Genomic DNA, 23,511 nt, shown 5'->3' on the forward strand with positions numbered 1-23,511 from the left:
CCTCTGTCACCTAGGCTGGAGTGTAGTGGCACAATCATTGCTGACTGCAATCTCTGCCTCCTGGACTCAATCGATCCTCCCACCTCAGCCTTCCAAGCAGCTGGGACTATAGGCACTTGCCACTACACCCCGACTAATTTTTGTATCTTTCATAGAGGCGGGGTTTTGCCATGTTGCCCAGGCTCATCTCCAACTCCTGGGCTCAAGCGGGCCATCCCAACTAGCTCTCCCAAAGAGCTGGGAGTACAGGAGTGAGCCTGGCCAAAAACATATCTTTAAAGAGACCTGGCCAAGCGCGGTGGCTCACGCCTGTAATCCCAGCACTTTGGGAGGCTGAGGCGGGTGAATCACGAGGTCAAGAGATCAAGACCACCCCGGTCAACATGGCAAAACCCCGTCTCTACTAAAAATACAAAAAATTAGCTGGGCATGGTGGCGTATGCCTGTAATCCCAGCTACTCAGGAGGCTGAGGCAGGAGAATTGCCTGAACCCAGGAGGCGGAGGTTGCGGTGAGCCGAGATCGTGCCATTGCACTCCAGCCTGGGTAACAAGAGCGAAACTCCGTCTCAAAAAAAAAAAAAAAAAAGAGAGAGACCTGATGCTCCCATATGTCAGCCCAGCCTGGCCCAACCGATTATACTAGAAACAACACCAGAGTGCCAAGTCCTTTAGAGGCAGCAGCCGATTCTAAAATACCCAGCTCCACCCCTTCCTGTTAGGGTTTTGCATATCGCAGTTATGCACGTTGATTGGTCTTCTGCTGGCCAATCGACTGCACTTCCTGAAGGCTGTCGGTTTCAAAAGCCAAACTGAGCTGGAGGAGGGGCGCAGGAGCCAGGTTCAGATGGACGTGGGTCACTACAGTAAAGAGCTCCATTCATTTCCCTGGCCTCTCCTGGTCGGGGTGTGTTCATGGTTTTTCCTGTCTGTCCCCAATCTCAGTGTGAGGTAGGTATATTTGGGCAAGTACTGCCCGCTCGAGTGTCTGGCTCTGTTGCCTGCCGGTGGGCCATTGGGCGTAACTCCAGCTCCATGCTGTATTCTCTTGCTGGGATGCGTGGCTTTCCAGTGAGGAAACTTTGTTTCGTTCTCCTGTCAATCAGCAGTCTGTGGAGTGAGCCCTGAACAAGGTTGGGCAGGGGGAAGGGGAGTGTTTGTTAACGAATGAGATGGCGGCTGGGTGTGGTGGCTCAAGCCTGTAATCCCAGCACTTTGGGAGGCCGAGGCGGGTGGATCACCATCCTGGTCAACATGGTGAAACCCCATCTCTACTAAAAAAAATACCAAAAATTAGCTGGACACGGCGGCCTGTGCCTGTAATCCCAGCTACTCAGGAGGCTGAGGCAGGAGAATTGCCTGAACCCAGGAGGCGGAGGTTGCGGTGAGCCGAGATCTTGGCATTGCACTCCAGCCTGGGTAATAAGAGCAAAACTCCGTCTCAAAAAAAAAAAAAAAAAAAAAAAAGAGAGAGAGACCTGATGCTCCCGTATGTCAGCCCAGCCTGGCCCAACCGATTATACTAGAAACAACACCAGGTGCCAAGTCCTTTAGAGGGGCAGCCGATTTTAAAATACCCAGCTCCACCCCTTCCTGTTAGGGTTTTGTATATCGCAGCTATGCACGTTGATTGGTCTTCTGCTGGCCAATCGACTGCACTTCCTGATGGCTGTAGGTTTCAAAAGCCAAACTGAGCTGGAGGAGGGGCGCAGGAGCCAGGTTCAGACGGACGTGGGTCACTACAGTAAAGAGCTCCATTCATTTCCCTGGCCTCTCCTGGTCGGGGTGCGTCCGTGGTCTTTCCTGTCTGTCCCCAATCTCAGTGTGAGGTAGGTATATTTGGGCAAGTACTGCCCGCTCGAGTGTCTGGCTCTGTTGCCTGCCGGTGGGCCATTGGGCGTAACTCCAGCTCCATGCTGTATTCTCTTGCTGGGATGCGTGGCTTTCCAGTGAGGAAACTTTGTTTCGTTCTCCTGTCAATCAGCAGTCTGTGGAGTGAGCCCTGAACAAGGTTGGGCAGGGGGAAGGGGAGTGTTTGTTAAAGAATGAGAGGGCGGCTGGGCGCGGTGGCTCAAGCCTGTAATCCCAGCACTTTGGGAGGCCGAGGCGGGTGGATCACGAGGTCAAGAGATCGAGACCATCCTGTTCAACATGGTGAAACCCCATCTCTACTAAAAAAAAAATACCAAAAATTAGCTGGACACGGCGGCCTGTGCCTGTAATCCCAGCTACTCAGGAGGCTGAGGCAGGAGAATTGCCTGAACCCAGGAGGCGGAGGTTGCGGTGAGCCGAGATTGTGCCATTGCACTCCAGCCTGGGTAATAAGAGCGAAACTCTGTCTCAAAAAAAAAAAAAAAAAAAGAGAGACCTGATGCTCCCGTATGTCAGCCCAGCCTGGCCCAACCGATTATACTAGAAACAACACCAGAGTGCCAAGTCCTTTAGAGGGGCAGCCGATTTTAAAATACCCAGCTCCACCCCTTCCTGTTAGGGTTTTGTATATCGCAGCTATGCACGTTGATTGGTCTTCTGCTGGCCAATCCACTGCACTTCCTGAAGGCTGTAGGTTTCAAAAGCCCAACTGAGCTGGAGGAGGGGTGCAGGAGCCAGGTTCAGATGGACGTGGGTCACTACAGTAAAGAGCTCCATTCATTTCCCTGGCCTCTCCTGGTCGGGGTGCGTCCATGGTCTTTCCTGCCTGTCCCCAATCTCAGTGTGAGGTAGGTATATTTGGGCAAGTACTGCCCGCTCGAGTGTCTGGCTCTGTTGCCTGCCGGTGGGCCATTGGGCATAACTCCAGCTCCATGCTGTATTCTCTTGCTGGGATGCGTGGCCTTCCAGTGAGGAAACTTTGTTTCGTTCTCCTGTCAATCAGCAGTCTGTGGAGTGAGCCCTGAACAAGGTTGGGCAGGGGGAAGGGGAGTGTTTGTTAACGAATGAGATGGCGGCTGGGTGTGGTGGCTCAAGCCTGTAATCCCAGCACTTTGGGAGGCCGAGGCGGGTGGATCACCATCCTGGTCAACATGGTGAAACCCCATCTCTACTAAAAAAAATACCAAAAATTAGCTGGACACGGCGGCCTGTGCCTGTAATCCCAGCTACTCAGGAGGCTGAGGCAGGAGAATTGCCTGAACCCAGGAGGCGGAGGTTGCGGTGAGCCGAGATCTTGGCATTGCACTCCAGCCTGGGTAATAAGAGCAAAACTCCGTCTCAAAAAAAAAAAAAAAAAAAAAAAAAGAGAGAGAGACCTGATGCTCCCGTATGTCAGCCCAGCCTGGCCCAACCGATTATACTAGAAACAACACCAGGTGCCAAGTCCTTTAGAGGGGCAGCCGATTTTAAAATACCCAGCTCCACCCCTTCCTGTTAGGGTTTTGTATATCGCAGCTATGCACGTTGATTGGTCTTCTGCTGGCCAATCGACTGCACTTCCTGATGGCTGTAGGTTTCAAAAGCCAAACTGAGCTGGAGGAGGGGCGCAGGAGCCAGGTTCAGACGGACGTGGGTCACTACAGTAAAGAGCTCCATTCATTTCCCTGGCCTCTCCTGGTCGGGGTGCGTCCGTGGTCTTTCCTGTCTGTCCCCAATCTCAGTGTGAGGTAGGTATATTTGGGCAAGTACTGCCCGCTCGAGTGTCTGGCTCTGTTGCCTGCCGGTGGGCCATTGGGCGTAACTCCAGCTCCATGCTGTATTCTCTTGCTGGGATGCGTGGCTTTCCAGTGAGGAAACTTTGTTTCGTTCTCCTGTCAATCAGCAGTCTGTGGAGTGAGCCCTGAACAAGGTTGGGCAGGGGGAAGGGGAGTGTTTGTTAAAGAATGAGAGGGCGGCTGGGCGCGGTGGCTCAAGCCTGTAATCCCAGCACTTTGGGAGGCCGAGGCGGGTGGATCACGAGGTCAAGAGATCGAGACCATCCTGTTCAACATGGTGAAACCCCATCTCTACTAAAAAAAAAATACCAAAAATTAGCTGGACACGGCGGCCTGTGCCTGTAATCCCAGCTACTCAGGAGGCTGAGGCAGGAGAATTGCCTGAACCCAGGAGGTGGAGGTTGCGGTGAGCCGAGATCGTGCCATTGCACTCCAGCCTGGGTAATAAGAGCGAAACTCCGTCTCAAAAAAAAAAAAAGAGAGAAACCTGATGCTCCCGTATGTCAGCCCAGCCTGGCCCAACCGATTATACTAGAAACAACACCAGAGTGCCAAGTCCTTTAGAGGGGCAGCCGATTTTAAAATACCCAGCTCCACCCCTTCCTGTTAGGGTTTTGTATATCGCAGCTATGCACGTTGATTGGTCTTCTGCTGGCCAATCGACTGCACTTCCTGAAGGCTGTAGGTTTCAAAAGCCCAACTGAGCTGGAGGAGGGGCGCAGGAGCCAGGTACAGACGGACGTGGGTCACTACAGTAAAGAGCTCCATTCATTTCCCTGGCCTCTCCTGGTCGGGGTGCGTTCATGGTTTTTCCTGTCTGTCCCCAATCTCAGTGTGAGGTAGGTATATTTGGGCAAGTACTGCCCGCTCGAGTGTCTGGCTCTGTTGCCTGCCGGTGGGCCATTGGGCGTAACTCCAGCTCCATGCTGTATTTTCTTGCTGGGATGCGTGGCCTTCCAGTGAGGAAACTTTGTTTCGTTCTCCTGTCAATCAGCAGTCTGTGGAGTGAGCCCTGTACAAGGTTGGGCAGGGGGAAGGGGAGTGTTTGTTAAAGAATGAGAGGGCGGCTGGGCGCGGTGGCTCAAGCCTGTAATCCCAGCACTTTGGGAGGCCGAGGCGGGTGGATCACGAGGTCAAGAGATCGAGACCATCCTGGTCAACATGGTGAAACCCCATCTCTACTAAGAAAAAAAACAAAAATTAGCTGGGCACGGCGGCCTGTGCCTGTAATCCCAGCTACTCAGGAGGCTGAGGCAGGAGAATTGCCTGAACCCAGGAGGCGGAGGTTGCGGTGAGCCGAGATCGTGCCATTGCACTCCAGCCTGGGTAATAAGAGTGAAACTCCGTCTCAAAAAAAAAAAAAAAAAAAAAAAGAATGAGATAGCAAAGCAAATGAGACTGAGTCCCAGCTTTTAGATGGAGCAATAGCACACGCACCTGAGTCACAATCCTTTTACAAAACGTCTTTTCACAAGTAAGTGTGCAGGATTAATTGCGTCTGCAGAGGGATCAGACATATTTAAGTTATAGAATGCTTCTTACAGGATGGATGTCTTTTGAGATACAGTTTGAAGGATATGAAGGGACGATGGAGACAGGTGTCTTCACTCTATTGTTAACCCTTTATCTTCACTGGCTCTTTTCTAGTCCCACCTGCAACCTCCTTCAGCTTTGGCTTTCTCACCATCCTCTGCTGTGTTCCACTTACAATCATAGAAGATCAGAGGTAGAAGGGACCCTAAAACATTGGCTCTTAAACCTTAACATACATAGAAATCATCTGGGGTTATTGTTAATTTGCAGATTTTGATTTGATAGTTCTAGTTTGGGGTCTGAGGTTTTAAATTACTACCAAATTTCCAGGTGATGCTAATGTTGCTTGTCCATTGACCACAATGAATAGCGAGGAGGCTCTAGTTACACTGCCTTGTTTTATTGGGTAGGAAAACTGGGGCCCAGAGAGGGAAAGGGACTTGCCCAGTATCACCCAGACAGCTAAGAGCAGGGCCAGAACTAGACCTTAGGCATACTTCCCAGCCCAGTGCTGTTTTATTGACACAATACTATGTTCTCTCCCCAGAGCCTTGCTGTCTGTAACCTTTCTTTATATAAAAAATGAAGTTGCTACTACTTCCTGTAGACTGTTTGATCAGCTTAGCCTTGCTGCCCCTGTGTTGGTTTCAGCACCAGTCCTAGGAGGCCCAATGGGGTCTGCAACACTTACCAGTGTGTACGTAGGGGACATGGAAAGTCTGAAAAGGGGAAAGGTTTCTAATTTTCTTGCCCAAGGCTCAGGGTTCTGTAGGTGGCAGAAGTTGAGAGTGTTCCTCAGAGAGTGTCCTTTTACGAAAGGATCTTTTTGATCGTGTCAATCCCCTCTCCTCCTCTTCCTACCCCCCAGGAAAATTAGTTTACCGAAGTCAGTGTGTCGGTCTCTCAATGCAAGTGATTAGTGTTCAGGATAATAAATGAGGCATATGACTATCATTTAATAACCTTATTTTCTCTGAGATTTAGTTAACCTGTATGTCATCAGCTGAGAGTTTTCTAGCCTATGGACTCCATATTTCTTTTTCCTTTTAAAAGGTAAAGGTTTCAGAGTGTGAGTCTTTGGTCATCCATAAAAAAAAACTGTATGAGGCATAAATAATAATAGTGGAGTAAGTGATTTTAATACAGTGCAGTTAAGGGTGGGTGCACCCAATTTAGCTTTATTGCTGCTTGGCTGAGTTTTGAGGGATGAGATGGAGTATAGGTTTGGATTTGATAGAATAAGACGGGAGTAAGACAGCATTTATTAAATGCCTGCCATGTGTCAGGTTTCGTACATGTAAATTTGCATTTGCCACACAAGTCCTCTGCAAGTAAGTGGTGTTATAGCTGTTTTGCAAATAAGGAAACTGAGGCTCAGAAATGCTAAGTTGGCTGGCCTAGAAGTCCAGTTACTCTGACTCCAAGACCTGTGCTCATTTTACCTCCTCACACTATGGCCTTTCACTGTTTTGGAATGTTTTTGAGTATGATCAAAGAGACTTCATGGTATTTTAGAAATTGCTCTGGGAAAAGCTGAGCAATCTATGCCCCTTAATAGTTTGTCCTGGGTAGTAAGTTACTTAATTCATCTGAGACTATAAAATAGAGAAAATTGTACCTGCCCTGCTTAGCCTCATAGTTTTGTTGTGAGAATCAACTGAGGTAACATATGTGAATACCTATACTGGCATTTCCTCACCTACAAAATGTTTGGTCCTTCTCCATTGAAAGTGAAACCCAAATCGGTCTTTCTCCTTTCTTAAACTTTCCCCTCAAGCTGCAGTCTTTTCTGTTTCCTTTTCTTACCAGCCTGGCTCCGGCCTAGCTTTTTAGCCTCATTCTAACCCCCGCCCAACATGTTATTTATGCTCCATACTCCAGACAACTAGGACATCCCTGAACTCCATATGTTCATGTGTCTGCCTGGGGGCAGGCTTTTTTTTTGGGGGGGGGGCTGGAAGCCTCCAAGTCACCTTGGGGACCTGGTTGTCATTTTAAGTCCTGATCAAATGTTACTTCCTCTGTGAAGCCTTCTCGAGCCCTTGTCCCCAGCAAGTTCACTGACTTTCCATTATGTTTTTATAGTACTTAGTTTGTGCTGCTATAATAAAGTGCCACGGACTGGGTAGCATTTCGTTTTCACAGCTCTGGAGGCTGGGAAATCCAAGATCAAGTTCTTATGTCAAGTGATTTTTCAGTAAGTTAGTTTCTCTTGCTATAATGGCATCCTTGGAATTTTTTTTTCCTTCCAGGTGTCTGGAACTGGATTACAGTTTCTTTTGATTGAATGCAGCCTTTGAATGCTGCCTGGCCTATCATGAATACATGTGTGTGCAGTTATTCTTTTGTTTTCTCTGTGGGGTCATAATTGCTATTGCCAGGACCCCACAGATGGGGGTTAAAAGAACATTAGCTGTTAAAAGAACATTAGCTCTACCAGCTCGCCTCCATACTATATGATCTGTCATGTTATTCATTGTTTTCAATGCAAAACTCCTATGTAATTAGTCCCCAGTGTTGCTAGGCCTAAACTAGGGACTAGACAACATCCCAGTGTTCACAGAGGATGGTAGGCACTGTGCTTGGCTTTTTACATAAAGTATCTCATTTAATTTGAACAACATGCTGCAGAGGTAGGTATACTTATCTCCATTTTACAGATGAAGTAGCTGAAGCCCAGAGATTTTAAGTCAGTCACTTGCCTGAGGTTAATTGCGATAAAACCAAGATTTGAATTCAGATCTTCCCAACATCAAAGTCTGTTTTCTCCTCTGGATGTTATAGATAGACTGGGTTTTCTCAAGAATTTTCAGATAATTTTGTGGTGTTTCTGGTGAATGGTGTTAAAGAGTCCCTTTCTGATTGCAGAAGGGGACCTTGGACCTTGCAGAAGAGGACCAACCCTGCCTTGGACAAGACGTGGTTGAATCTGTAAGAGATGCTACTGCCACTACTACCCCAGAGCTCCAAACCTGAGCCTAAGAAATCTCAGTCCAGCAAAACTGCCCAGCATAGCAAGCTGTCTTTCCCAACAATATATTTGATAGTCTCTTCCTGTCATTGGCTCAGTACCTATCCTCACCTGTGAATCTTTTGAAATATGTCTGGTTTAACCTGAGAAAGTGGGGAGGGGTGACAGCCCTCGTAGTTGGAGAATGCCACAAATTAGAACTTGGGGAGAAAGTATGGACTCTTATTTCTCAAAAAATGCAGGGCTCAAATGAAGGTCACCCTCCATAACCCTCAAGACTGAACAGCACTCAGTCCTCCTTAATAATCATGTCCATATTCTTACTTTCTCTGAGAAGCTCCAAGCACCTTGCTGAAAGGCTGTTTGGTATATTCTGGGGAGAGTATGAAGGTTACCTCAGCACAAATATTATTATGCTTTTTATAGCTATTAAGTTTGAAGAATGGGTATATTTTGACTCTGTTTTTTTGACTTTATTGATAGTTTGACATTCTAACCTGATATTCTGTGTTCATCATCATACATATTTTAATCAGAATTATACTAGCACTGATGAATTGGCATCAAGAGAGTATTTCTGGAGCAAAACATCATTAGGTGAATTTAATATCCTTGATTGGTTTTTCTCTGATAAACATTTTTTAATGATGTTTATTTTTGTTTTACTAAAATGATTTTCACAGAGGTGCCACATTTTTTTCCATGTACATTTTTCAAGAAAGATTTGATACATTGGCCGGGCACGGTGGCTCATGCCTGTAATCCCAGCACTTTGGGAGGCCGATCATGAGGTCAGGAGTTTGAGACCAGCCTGGCCAACAGGGCAAAACCCTGTCTCTACTGAAAATACAAAAGTTAGCCAGGCGTGGCAGTGGATGCCTGTAATCCCAGCTACTCGGGAGGTTGAGGTAGGAAAATCACTTGAACCCGGGAGGCAGAGGTTGCAATGAGCTGAGATCGTGCCATTGTACTCCAGCCTGGGCGATCAGAGCAAGACTCTGTCTCAAAAAACAAAAAAACAAAAAAAAACCAAACCACACACACATAAAAGGATTTGATACATTGATCAGACTTTTGTCAACATTAAATTTTCTGATTGGTGTTCTGTCATTGTAACTTTTCTTTAGTGGCAGTTGTTTTTACCAAACCAACTTTGTCTGAGTACATTTTGCAAGTCTAAGTTTTATTGAGTTCACTTTCAGCTGTAATTTTATTTTAGGTCAATTATTTCTACCAGTAATATTAAATAAGTTGGATAACAGTTTATTTCTTAGTTAATTTGTGACAAAATAATATTTCATTTTTGGCTAATTTCTGGTAGGATTATTTATCATGAACCAGATGAAAGACTAATAGTTTACTTATGTTTTGGCCAAATCAACTAGAAAATGAAAGTAATTCTTCTCAGCTTTTTAAAGATTGCTCTGTGTGCTGGATTGGTTTATTGTGTCATGAATCCAATTCTGATAACTCACTGTGCCATGTTTTAACTATTAATGGTATAGCTGGAGAACACAGCAAATGGTCTGATCCCGGTGTCCTGCTTCACATTATAACGACTCTCTGATATAGGTAGGACAGGTTTGTTCTGAGAATTTTAAAAGGGCAATTTGAGACTTAGAAGACTTTTACCACATAAAGCTGTTAGAGGGTAGAAGACTCCTATAGTATGATTTGCCTTAATCTCTAACCCTACAGAGATGGTCTTATTCATTTGGGAATGGGATAAGGCATGCATAGATACAGAATATGTGGAAAGAAAGCCCCTTTTGCTCCAAAATATTCATCCTCCTTCCGTTCTCCACCCCTCCCTTATGTACACTAACAATCTGAGATTAATCTGGATTACTAAATATTTTTTTAATACAAAATTTTCTTTGTGAGGTTTACAATCATATCAGACTACATTCTTTTAAATACTCTCTCTTCCAATTTACAGTTCATACAAACTTTTAAAAAACATGTATTCTTTTATTTAATCCTGAAGGACTATAAGGCAAGTTACCTAGTTTTACTGATAAGAAAATTGAGGCTCAGAGATTAAGTAACTTGTCCAAGGTCAACAGCTAGTAAAGAGCTGATCCTGGAGCAGTATCTCGATATGTGTGCTATTATCCTTACTGGTAATGTCTTTTAAAACAGGTCCCCAACTCCTGGGCCACAGAGGACCAGTACTAGTCTGTGGCCTGTTAGGAGCCCAATTGCACAGCAGGCGGTGAGCAGTGAGTGAGCAAAGCTTCATTTGTATTTATAGCCACTCCCCGTCGTTCATATTACTTCCTGAGCTCTACCTCCTGTCAGATCAGCAGAGACATTAGATTCTCATAGGAGCATGAACCCTATTGTGAACTGCGCATGTGAGGGATCTAGGTTGTGTGCTCCTTTTGAGAATCGAATGCCTTATGATCTGTCACTGTCTCCCATTTCCCCAGATCTGACTGTCTAGTTGCAGGAAAACAAGCTCAGGGCTCCCACTGATTCTACATTATGGCAAGTTGTATAATTATTTCATTATATATTACAATGTAATAATAAAAGTACACAATAAATGTAATGTGCTTGATCATCCTGAAACCAGCCCACCCCACTGTCTGTGGAAAATTTGTCTTGCATGAAACTGGTCCCTGGTGCCAAAAGGGTTGGGGACCGCTGTTTTAAAAGCTACTTAACTTAAGAGACAGATGTTTGTTAAATTATTGACCTTATTTATCTGAAAGCATCTATATTAAAGGAATGACTAGAAGTAGTAGGGGTGGTAGTGGTTCACTTGGATAGGATAACCATAAATATGAGAGAAATAAGAGGGAAAATGAGCTTTACTGAGCTATATTTTGCTCATTTTGTGAGTTAAACTGAAGGTCATCTTGTCTCCTGATAGACCTACCCCATTATCAGTGACTGTCACCTTTAGGGACTTAATAAACAGCCCTGAGTGCCAAAATTTCCTTTTGTTGTAGTTTATTGGAGTTTATTACATGCATCCCCAGTTACTTTGAGATTCTGGAGTTTCTCCTGAGCCCTAAAGAGGACCTAAAGTCCCTGAAGAGATTGTTGACAATTGGATATACTCATTTACCTCTTTTGCTTTTTTTAGATGGGGGAGAATTGCCAAAGGAAGTTATCTCCATCTTCACTTCAGGGAGCACTCAAAAAGAGATCAGCTTTTGAAGATCTCACTAATGTGAGTATGCTAGTCCAATTCTCTGCTATGGTTTTGCATAAGGCTTAGACAGTCTCTTTCTTGAGGGACCTTTCCACTTTACCAGACCCTCTCTGGAATGTCGTCAGCAAATTTTATTTGGAATAAATGACCAGTTTCAGAAACTGCAGGGGCTCTGCTTCTGGCACATACCATCTGGGGCAATTGGTGGAGTTCTCTGGAAGCAGCAGACAGTGATTATCAGATATGAAATTGCAGATAACTATGAGAACTATGGAATTTTGCATTTAGATGAAGTCCAGAGGTGACTGGCTAGGCCTTTGAGGTAAGTATTTTGGTGGAATCATTGTAGTCTAGTGCAGTGTTTATCAATTCACACACTATGGACATTTTGAGCAGGACAATTTTTCTATTGTGTAGGACTGATCTCAACTAGCACCCCTGGTCCCCAGGCATTAAATTCCACCAGCAGCCTAGTCATAGTGATGATAAAAAATACCTCCTGATACACAGAACTACTGAGAACCACAGTTCCATGATCCAGTCTTTAACTATGAAGATCTAGAAGTTAAATTTTGATTAGAAGTCTTTCAAGTAACCTCCCTTCTGGTATTATTAAGGTACAAGTAAAAATCAGAATAAATAGAATGTTGTTAATTGAATATAGAATCAAGCCAAAGGCAATCTTTTTCTAAGAAAATAATAACTGATACATGTACTGCGTGCTTACCATGTGTCAGGTGCTATGCTAAGCATGTTTTCCTGTATCAGCTCACTTAATCCTCATGTAATCCTATGAGGTAGATACTATAATAATCTCTTCTTTATAGATGAGGACTTTGCCAGTGTTGGTTTTGAAGTCTGTATTATCTAGGCTATAGAGAATCCTGGTGAACTATCCTGCCCCGCATTATAGAGTGTACTTTTTACTTTTTTAGATGGGGGAGAATTGCCAAATGAAGCTATCTCCATCTTCACTTCAGAGAGCACTCAAAAAGAGATCAGCTTTTGAAGATCTCACTAATGTGAGTATACTAGTCCAATTCTGTGCTATGGTTTTGCATAAGGCTTAGACAGTCTCTTTCTTGAGGAACCTGTCCATTTTACCAGACCCTCTCTGGAATGTTGTCAGCAAATTTTATTTGGAATAAATGACCCAGTTTGTTCTGTAGCTACCAGAATACTTGTGTCTACTAAATAGTGTTTTACTCCCATGGGCATAATTGGATAAGCATTGGAAAAGTTCTTTCCTTTAGATCCCTGCTCTTTACATTTTGTATGACCACCTTTCTGCAAATAGAGTCTCGTCCCCATGCAGATTACAACATGGTTTTTAAGATATAGCTGTCTGCATAATTTCAGACTTCCTATCAATTGGTAGAAAGATCCCCTTCCCACATACACACTTGAAAGGTTAGATTCATTTCCTGACTTATTTAACCATGGATACAGAATTTGTCCGAAATAAGGTAGCCACAAGTCAGGAGCAGATGCAGCCTATCTTCGTATAACTTCCCTTGGCCCCTCCTAGTCTGATGGGAGTACAGTGACACTATGCAAGGGAAGTGTCTTATTCCATGTGAGCCATTATGACAAAACACCTTAGACTGGGTAACTTATAAACAACAGAAACTTATTGCTCACAGTTCTGGAGGCTGAGAAGTCCAAGATCAAGGTGCTGACAGATTTGATGTCTGGTGAGGGCCCATTCCTCATGATGACAACTTTTGCCTGTGCCCTCAGATGGTGGAAGAGTCAAACAAGCTCCCTTGGACCTCTTTTTAGTGAAGGGCACTGACCCATTCACAGACTGTGCCCTCATAAGTTAATCGCCTCTCAAAAGGCCTGTCTCTTAATAGTATCACATTGGGGATTAGGTTGCAACATAATGAATTTCAAAGGGACAGAAATATTCAGATCATAGCAGTAAAGTATCACAGCCTATGAAAAACTTTCTTGAGACATCTCAGTCCTTTTTTTCATGAGTTTATCTTACCATTCAGAAAGAACAGATGAACTGTATCAATAATAGGAAAGTCATGCAGATATCTAGGATCCTCCTGATTCTCCAACTGAATTGAGTTTCTGTTTGGCTATATCCCCATGGGGTTAGTGGGGAGGGGAGCAAGGCATCTCTGAGCAGAGTCTCTGCCTCTAGCTCTTTAGCAGCTCAGAAAGCCCATTTCCCTTTTGCACTCAAGTTCTGAAGATTTACCTTGGTTACCTTGAATTTTCTTTGATGCCTTCCAGAGAAAGTTCTTGGATTCACTAATCCTTATTTGTATGTTTTTCTATAATGAGAGCCCTGGTTCCCAAGAACATCAACACATTTACTTAATACTGTAATACAGCTAAAAGAGTTTCAAATGGCTTCATCCAAACCACTGTAATCAACAAACCTACTAAAAAAAGTTCCAGATTTATTAGCAATATCTACCACCTCCCCTCCAAACCTATCCTATTGAGGATGTGTACTTTAAGGGTAGGTAGTCAGATGCTATTCATAAGTTACTTGGATTTGTTTTTTCTTTTTTTTTATTTTATTGCATTTTAGGTTTTGGGGTACATGTGTAGAACATGCAAGACAGTTGCATAGGTACACACATGGCAGTGTGTTTTGCTTCCTTTCTCCCCTTCACCCACATTTGGCATTTCTCCCCAGGCTATCCCTCCCCAGCACCCTCTTCCCCCACTGGCCCTCCCCTTTTCCCCCCAATAGACCCCAGTGTTTAGTACTCCCCTCCCTGGGTCCATGTGTTCTCGTTTTTCATCACCCGCCTAAGAGTGAGAATATGCGGTATTTCATTTTCTGTTCTTGTGTCAGTTTACTGAGAATGATGTTCTCCAGATTCATCCATGTCCCTACAAATGACACAAACTCATCATTTCTGATTGCTGCATAATATTCCATGGTGTATATGTGCCACATTTTCCCAATCCAGTCTATCATCAATGGGCATTTGGGCTGATTCCAGGTCTTTGCTATTGTAAACAGTGCTGCAATGAACATTCGTGTGCATGTGTCCTTATAGTAGAACGATTTATAGTCCTTTGGATATATACCCAGTAATGGGATTGCTGGGTCAAATGGAATTTCTATTTCTAAGGCCTTGAGGAATCGCCACACTGTCTTCCACAATGGTTGAACTAATTTACACTCCCACCAACAGTGTAAAAGTGTTCCTTTTTCTCCACATCCTCTCCAGCATCTGTTATCTTCAGATTTTTTAATGATTGCCATTCTAACTGACGTGAGATGATATCTCAATGTGGTTTTGATTTGCATCACTCTGATGACCAGTGAGGATGAGCATTTTTTCATATGGTTGTTGGCCTCATGTATGTCTTCTTTCGTAAACTGTCTGTTCATATTCTTTGCCCATTTTTGAATGGGCTTGTTTGTTTTTTTCCTGTAAATCTGTTTGAGTTCTTTGTAAATTCTGGATATCAGCCCTTTGTCAGATGGGTAAACTGCAAAAATTTTTTCCCATTCTGTTGGTAGCTGATTCACTCTAGTGACTGTTTCTTTTGACGTGCAGAAGCTGTGGAGTTTGATTAGGTCCCATTTGTCTATTTTGGCTTTTGTTGCCAATGCTTTTGGTGTTTTGTTCATGAAGTCCTTGCCTACTCCTATGTCCTGAATGGTTTTGCCTAGATTTCCTTCTAGGGTTTTTATGGTGCCAGGTCTTATGTTTAAGTCTTTGATCTATCTGGAGTTAATTTTAGTGTAAGGTGTCAGGAAGGGGTCCAGTTTCTGCTTTCTGCACATGGCTAGCCAGTTTTCCCAACACCATTTGTTAAACAGGGAATCCTTTCCCCATTGCTTGTTTTTGTCAGGTTTATCAAAGATTGTATGGTTGTAGATATGTTGTGTTGCCTCCAATGCCTCTGTTCTGTTCCATTGGTCTATATCTCTGTTTTGGTACCAGTACCATGCTGTTTTGATTACTGTAGCCTTGTAGTATAGTTTGAAGTCCGGTAGTGTGATGCCTCCCACTGTGTTATTTTTGCTTAGAATTGAGTTGGCTATGCGGGCTCTCTTTTGGTTCCATATGAAGTTCATGGTGTTTTTTTCCAGTTCTGTGAAGAAAGTCAATGGTAGCTTGATGGGGATAGCATTGATTCTGTAAATTACTTTGGGCAGTATAGCCATTTTCACGATATTAATTCTTCCTAACCATGAACATGGAATGTTTCTCCATCTGTTTGTGTCCTCTCTTATTTCGTTGAGCAGTGGTTTGTAGTTTTCCTTGAAGAGGTCCATTATGTTCCTTGTGAGTTGTATTCCTAGGTATTTTATTCTTTTTGTAGCAATTGTGAATGGCAGTTCGTTCTTGATTTGGCTTTCTTTAAGTCTGTTATTGGTGTAGATGAATGCTTGTGATTTTTGCACATTGATTTTATATCCTGAGACTTTGCTGAAGTTGCTTATCAGTTTCAGGAGTTTTTGGGCTGAGGCGATGGGGTCTTCTAGGTATACTATCATGTCATCTGCAAATAGAGACAATTTGGCTTCCACCTTTCCTATTTGAATAGCCTTTATTTCTTTTTCTTGCCTGATTGCTCTGGCTAGAACTTCCAGTACTATATTGAATAGGAGTGGTGAAAGAGGGCATTCTTGTCTAGTGCCAGATTTCAAAGGGAATGCTTCCAGTTTTTGCCCGTTCAGTATGATATTGGCTGTTGGTTTGTCATAACTAGCTTTTATTACTTTGAGATACGTTCCATTGATACCGAGTTTATTGAGGGTTTTTAGCATAAAGGGCTGTTGAATTTTGTTGAATGCCTTCTCTGCATCAATTGAGATAATCATGTGGTTTTTGTTTTTGGTTCTGTTTATGTGGTGAATTACATTTATAGACTTGTGTATGTTGAACCAGCCTTGCATCCCCGGGATGAATCCTACTTGATCATGATGGATAAGTTTTTGATTTGCTGTTGCAATTGCTTTGCCAATATTTTATTGAAGATTTTGCATCTATGTTCATCATGGATATTGGCCTGAAGTTTTCTTTTCTTGTTGGGTCTCTGCCGGGTTTTGGTATCAGGATGATATTGGTCTCATAAAATGATTTGGGAAGGCTTCCCTCTTTTTGGATTATTTGGAATAGTTTCAGAAGGAATGGTACCAGATCCTCTTTGTGTGTCTGGTAGAATTCGGCTGTGAACCCATCTGGACCTGGGCTTTTTTTTATGTGGTAGGCTCTTAATTGCTGCCTTGACTTCTGACCTTGTTATTGGTCTACTCATAGTTTCAGCTTCCTCCTGGTTTAGGCTTGGGAGGACGCAGGAGTCCAGGAATTTATCCATTTCTTCCAGGTTTACTAGTTTATGTGCATAGAGTTGGCTGTAATATTCTCTGATGATGGTTTGAATTTCTGTGGAATCTGTGGTGATTTCCCCTTTATCATTTTTTATTGCATCTATTTGGTTGTTTTCTCTTTTCTTTTTAATCAGTCTGGCTAGTGGTCTGTCTATTTTGTTGATCTTCTCAAAAAACCAGCTCTTGGATTTATTGATTTTCTGAAGGGTTTTTTGTGTCTCTATCTCCTTCAGTTCAGTTCTGATCTTAGTTATTTCTTGTCTTCTGCTGGGTTTTGAGTTTTTTTGATCTTGCTCCTCTAGCTCTTTCAATTTTGATGATAGGGTGTCAATTTTGGATCTCTCCATTCTCCTCATATGGGCACTTATTGCTATATATTTTCCTCTAGAGACTGCTTTAAATGTGTCCCAGAGATTCTGGCATGTTGTGTCTTCGTTCTCATTGGTTTTGAAGAACTTCTTTATTTCTGTCTTCCTTTCATTGTTTATCCATTCAACATTCAAGAGTCAGTTGTTCAGTTTCCATGAAGCTGTGCAGTTCTGGGTTGGTTTCTGAATTCTGAGTTCTAACTTGATTGCACTATGGTCTGAGAGACTGTGTTTGTTATGATTTTAGTTGTTTTGCATTTGCTGAGGAGTGCTTTACTTCCAATTATGTGGTCAATTTTAGAGTAGGTGTGATGTAGTGCTGAGAAGAATGTATATTCTGTGGATTTGGGGTGGAGAGTTCTGTAAATGTCTATCAGGTTTGCTTGCTCCAGGTCTGAGTTCAAGCCCTGGATATTCTTGTTGATTTTCTGTCTGGTTGGTCTGTCTAATATTGACAGTGGAGTGTTAAAGTCTCCCACTATTATTGTGTGGAAGTCTAAGTCTCTTTGTAAGTCATTAAGAACTTGCCTTATGTATCTGGGTGCTCCTGTATTGGGTCCATATATGTTTAGGATTGTTAGCTCTTCTTGTTGTATCGATCCTTTTACCATTATGTAATGGCCTTCTTTGTCTCTTTTGATCTTTGTTGCTTTAAAGTCTATTTTATCAGAGATGAGAATTGCAACTCCTGCTTTTTTTTGCTCTCCATTTGCTTGGTAAATCTTCCTCCATCCCTTTATTTTGAGCCTTTGTGTATCCTTGCATGTGAGATGGGTTTCCTGGATACAGCATACTGATGGGTTTTGGATTTTTATCCAATTTGCCAGTCTGTGTCTTTTGATTGGTGCATTTAGTCCATTTACATCTAGGCTTAATATTGTTATGTGTGAATTTGATACTGCCATTTTGATGCTAGCTGGCTGTTTTGCCCGTTAGTTGTTGTAGATTCTTCATTATGTTGATGCTCTTTAGCATTTAGTGTGATTTTGGAAAGGCTGGTACTGGTTGTTTCTTTCTATGTGTAGTGCCTCTTTCAGGAGCTCTTGTAAAGCATGCCTGGTGGTGACAAAATCTCTGAGTACTTGCTTGTTCGCAAAGGATTTTATTTTTCCTTCACTTCTGAAGCTCAGTTTGGCTGGATATGAAATTCTGGGTTGAAAGTTCTTTTCTTTAAGGATGTTGAATATTGGCCCCCACTCTCTTCTGGCTTGTAGTGTTTCTGCCGAGAGATCTGCTGTGAGTCTGATGGGCTTCCCTTTGTGGGTGACCCGACCTTTCTCTCTGGCTGCCCTTAGTATTTTCTCCTTTATTTCAACCCTGTTGAATCTGACGATTATGTGCCTTGGGGTTGCTCTTCTTGTGGAATATCTTTGTGGTGTTCTCTGTATTTCCTGCATTTAAGTGTTGGCCTGTCTTGCTAGGTGGGGGATATTTTCCTGGATGATGTCCTGAAGAGTATTTTCCAGCTTGGATTCATTCTCTTCGTCACATTCTGGTACACCTATCAAACGTGGGTTAGGTCTCTTCACATAGTCCCACATTTCTTGGAGACTTTGTTCATTTTTTTTTTTGCACTTTTTTCTCTGATCTTGGTTTCTCATTTTATTTCATTGAGTTGATCTTCGACTTCTGATATCCTTTCTTCTGCCTGGTCAATTCGGCTGTTGAAACTTGTGCATCCTTCACGAAGTTCTCGTATTGTGTTTTTCATCTCCTTTAATTCATTCATATTCCTCTCTAAGTTATCCATTCTTGTTATCATTTCCTCGAATCTTTTTTCAAGGTTCTTAGTTTCTTTGCATTGATTTAAAACATGTTCTTTTAGCTCACGAAAGTTTCTCATTATCCACCTTCTGAAGTCTAATTCCGTCATTTCGTCACAGTCATTCTCCGTCCAGCTTTGTTCCCTTGCTGGTGAGGATTTTTGGTCCTTTCTAGGAGGCGAGATGTTCTGGTTTTGGGTGTTTTCCTCCTTTTTGTGCTGGTTTCTTCCCATCTTTGTGGATTTATCCACCTGTCGTCTGTGTAGTTGCTGACTTTTCGGTTGGGTCTCTGAGTGGACGCCCAGATTGTTGATGATGAAGTATTTCTGTTACTTGGTTTTCCTTCTACCAGTCTAGCCCCTCCACTGTACGACTGCTGAGGTCCACTCCAGGCCCTGCTTCTCTGGGATGCACCTATAGCAGCTGCGGAACAGTGAGGGATTCTACCAGTTTCTTTTTCTGCTATCTTTGTCTCAGAATGATGCCTGCCAACTGTCAGTCTTTTGGATATAGAGTGGTCAGGGAGCTGCTTGAGGAGACAGTCTGTGCTTTATAGGAGCTCAAGTGCTGAGCTGTGAGCTCTGTTGTTCATTCAGGGTTGTTAGGCTGCTACGTTTAATTCTGCTGCAACAGAACGCATAAAAAAAAAACCCTTTTTTTCAGATGCTCTGTCTCGGGGGTGTTGGGGCTTTCTTTGTGAGTGTTTGTTGTGCTGTCCTGCCCAGCTAGGAGGCAGTCTAGTCACTATTTGCCTGCCGAGGCTCTGCCCTGCTGGTGTGAGGTTTGCCCTGTTGCTGCAGGCTCTGCCCTTCTGCTGCGGTCTCCGCCCTGCTGCTACGGGCTACGCCCTGCGGTGGAGTCTCTCTGTTGTAGCGGGTTGCCTCGGCAATGGCAGGCTGCGTCAGCAATGGGCTTTTACCTCAGTAGGGGCGGATTGCCTCGGTAATGGCGGACGCCCCTTTCCCACGGAGCTGCACTGTCCTGGGTTCAGCTGTGCCCGCGCCTGGAGCATTTGGAATTGCCATTTTGTTGGTCCCACTGCGCTACCCCAAACGCTGCTTCCCTGGAATTGCCTGGGCTGGCTCACTGTCCAAGTCCCGTTTAGTCTCAAGTTCAGCCCTCTCAAGTCTCAGATTGCCGGTTTAACAGGGCACCCGGACCAGTGCTCTTTGTGCGGAGCATTGTGTAGCGCCATTGTGCTACAGCGCCGGCCAAAACCTCTGCGTGGCGTCCTGCGTCTCTTTTATACCTGGGAATTTCCCTGTTATGTGGGCAACAAAGATCCGTCTGGAAATGTGGCCCTGACTCACCCTCTCCACCCATCCACCGAGAGCTTCAATCCTGGGTTGTTCTCACCGCGCCATCTTGAGTCCTCCCCCAGATTTGTTTTTTCTGATCTTTTCTTCTGCTTTCTCTTTTCCTTTAGTGTAGTTATGGTACTTATTTGAAATATAATTAGTTTCATTTGTGTCATTTAATTTTTAAAGTTTTACAGTTTTTTTGAGACAGAGTCTTGCTCTGTTGCCCAGTCTGGAGTGCAGTATTGTGATCAAAGCTCACTGCAGTTTCAACCTCTTGGACTCAAGTGACCCTCTCACCTCATTCCCCCAAGTAGCTGGGACCATAGGCATGTGCCACCACACCCAGCTATTTTTTTTTAATTCTGTAATGACAGGGTCTCTCTATGTTGCACAGGCTTTTCTTGAACTCGGACTCAAGCGATCCTCCCACCATGACCTCTCAAAGTTCTGGGATTACAGGCATGAGCCACTGTGACTGACCTATTTGTTTCATTTTAAAGATATAACTTTAACTGTATTTTTACTGACATTATTCATGGCCCCATGATCTTTCCTACTGTTTATTAGTGTTATTCAGGATTAAAGTCTGTGGTAGAACTCCCCAGAGCCCACATTAAATATATGCCACTTAGTGAGATGGGCTAGATATATCACAGGTAGTATTGTGTTAGAGGTGTATCCTGAAGAGGCACACCCAGACAGCAAAGTCAATCATACTGCTTTTTTCCCCCCTCTGAAAATCTTATGAGGTCAGAGTAGAGGATGATGTTAACACAGCATCTTTTCAGTTATTTGCCAGCCAGTAGGCCTGACATAAAGCACAGAACTACATCCTGTATCTCTTGGAAACACGTAGGGCTGCTATTTAGCCAATACATACCAGTATTAGTACACTGGTTGTTTGATGCTAGCCTCCACTGTGATTGATTGGCTCAGTGTCATACTGGTTGTGAGATGTTTGAATTATCACTCCTGGGAGTACCCAACCAACTTATGTGGGTCAGGATTCTCCTATGAAAGCCATCTATTAGGTAATTTGTGGTTTTCTTCATTTTTCTGCCTCCTTCGTCCCCTGCCCCCCCACCTTTTTTTTTTTTATTGCAGGCTTTTCAATGTCAACCTGCCCAGCCCAAGAAAGAAGCCAATAAAGAGTTTGTAAAAGATGTTTCCAAGAAGATAAACAGAAACACTTGTGCTCTTGGATTGGCCATAAAGAGTAAACGGAATCTAAAATGGTGAGTGAGAGGGGACTCAGTGGCATTATTTTAGATGGTAAAGTGTATGGCATCCTTTTATCCCTTTTTTATCGCCATTGAGAACTTATTTAGTTAGCCACAATTGTGACTACCACATTAACCCTGGGTGCTGAGGGGGGCCTCGCTGTGGTTGCTGAAGAGTTATAGGCCTCTTCTGTTTCTTTTCTTTCATTATTTGTGTGCATATTGAAAGAACTGTTGTCGTTGGAAAGTTTGCCAAAAGACCTTGTGGTCATCTTTTCCTGTCTTTTAGTAATTCAGTACCTATTTGAGCTGGTGTGTGCTTGGGAGTGTGGTGACAACTTAACTTTTCAGGGACTTTCCGCAGCTGACAGGTAGCTTGCCAATCTGCTTATCCCATTAGAAGCTTTAGGGGAGGTTGTTCTTTGTTACTGGAGATAAATTACTATCTCCCTAGATCAAAAAACATGTGTCTTTCAGCTGTTATAGGTACCATTCACAGGTTCTACAAGTACAGATGCACATTCCCATTTAGTATTGGAAAAAGAATTTACCTCTAGGAAGACTTTTATTGAAAGATGACTTAGATAGTGGAACAAGACCTTTCTATATCCCCTCCTCATTCTGGTGGGAATTATTCTTCAGGGAATGACCAATCTACCTCTGAGTAGATTAGATAGTGATGGCTATTGCAGGGCTAAAGTCAATCATATTGCCTTTCTTCCCCTCTGAAAATCTTATGAGGTCAAGGTGGATTGATGTTAACACAGCATCTTTTCAGTTATTTGCCAGCCACTAGGCCTGGCATAGAGCACAGAACTACATCCTGTATCTCTTGGAAACACTTAGGGCTACTATTTAGCCAACACATACAAGTACTATTGTACTGGTCGTTTGATGCTAGCTTCCACTGTGATTGGTTGGCGCAGTGCCATACTGGTCGTGAGATGTTTGGATTATCACTCCTGGGAGCATGGAATGGTAAGGTAAAAAGATTGGGTAACTCTGGAAAATAACATGCAAAGTCCACAGGATATTTTGCTAATTACCCAGCAGAAAGAACATTAGCATTTAGTCTTACTTGGTTTCCTGCTGAAATGGATTCCTGGAGTTTGCATGCATATTTTGACCTTAATTATCTGCATTATTTTCTTTCAAATTTTTTTCATCATTCTGAATTTAGCAGAACAATCCTCACAGATGTCATAAACATTCCTCCCTTCATTCAAGGTTTAGTGGAAAGGACCGTAGTAATAGTATGAAAACTAGTAATAGCTGCCATTTATTGAAAGCTCACTATAATCCCACAAGTATAATCACTAAGTCTTTTTTTATAACAGCTTTATTGAGATATAATTTGCATACCATATAGTTCACCCATTTAAAGTATACAATTTAATGGTATTTAGGATATTCACAGTTATACAGCATCACAATCAATTTAAGGACATTTTCATTAACTCCAAAGGAAATTCGGTACCTTTGGTTATCACCTTTCAATACCTCCAACCTGCCCAGCTCTGGGTAACTACTAATCTACTTTCTATCTCTATATAGATTTCCCTATTCTGGATGTTTCATATAAATGGAGTTAGACAACATGTGGTCTTTTGTGTCTAGTTTCTTTCATTTAGCATGTTTTTGAGGTTCATCCCTGTTATAGCAGGTTATCAGTACTTCATTTCTTTTTGTTAAAAAATAATGTTTCATTACATATATATACTACATTTGGTTTACCCATCCATCAGTTGATAGATATTTGGGTTGTTTTTACCTTTTGGTTATTGTGAATAGTGCTGCTATGAACATTTGTATATACATTTTTGTTTGAACACTTGTTTTCAATTATTTTGTATATGTACCTAGGAGTGTGGTTGCTGGGTCATGTGGTAATTATATGTTCCATGTATTGAGGATCTGCCAAGCTGTATTTTGTATACCATTTTACATTTCCTCCAGCAGTGTATTTACTAGAGGAAATGTAAAATGGTGTAGCCACTATGGAGTGGTGACAGCGTTTTGTTTGTTTGTTTGTTTCCATGAGACAGTCTTACTCTAACCAAGGCCAGAGAGCAATGGCACAATCTCAGCTTACTGCAAACTTCTCCTCCTGGGTTCTAGTGATTCTTGTGCCTCAGCCTCCCGAGTAGCTGGGATTACAGGTACCCACCACCACACCTGGCTCATTTTTGTATTTTTAGTAGAGACAGGGTTTTGCCATATTGGCCAG

The 23,511-nt window shown here is 43.1% G+C and overlaps 1 protein-coding gene across 5 annotated transcripts in view; it reads left to right on the top strand.

Moving 5' to 3' along the window:
* Nucleotides 1-23,511, top strand: part of CCNB3 (cyclin B3) — a 91,121-nt gene that overhangs the window by 18,215 nt on the left and 49,395 nt on the right. Inside the window, exons 1-5 of one of the 5 annotated variants that reach the window (XM_054250901.2) lie at nucleotides 1,500-2,718; nucleotides 8,047-8,109; nucleotides 11,244-11,330; nucleotides 12,248-12,334; nucleotides 21,169-21,299. In XM_054250901.2, the coding sequence (XP_054106876.2) occupies nucleotides 2,683-2,718; nucleotides 8,047-8,109; nucleotides 11,244-11,330; nucleotides 12,248-12,334; nucleotides 21,169-21,299 (404 nt within the window). In that variant the 5' untranslated portion in view covers nucleotides 1,500-2,682. Of the gene's footprint in view, nucleotides 1-1,499; nucleotides 2,719-3,232; nucleotides 3,598-4,083; nucleotides 4,485-8,046; nucleotides 8,110-11,243; nucleotides 11,331-12,247; nucleotides 12,335-21,168; nucleotides 21,300-23,511 lie in introns of those variants that run through there. The other 4 variants (XM_035288756.3, XM_035288755.3, XM_035288753.3 and 1 more) reach the window with 4 other exon arrangements.

Source organism: Callithrix jacchus, chromosome X (genome assembly GCF_049354715.1).
Source record: "Callithrix jacchus isolate 240 chromosome X, calJac240_pri, whole genome shotgun sequence".
Taxonomy (NCBI): Eukaryota; Metazoa; Chordata; class Mammalia; order Primates; family Cebidae; genus Callithrix; species Callithrix jacchus.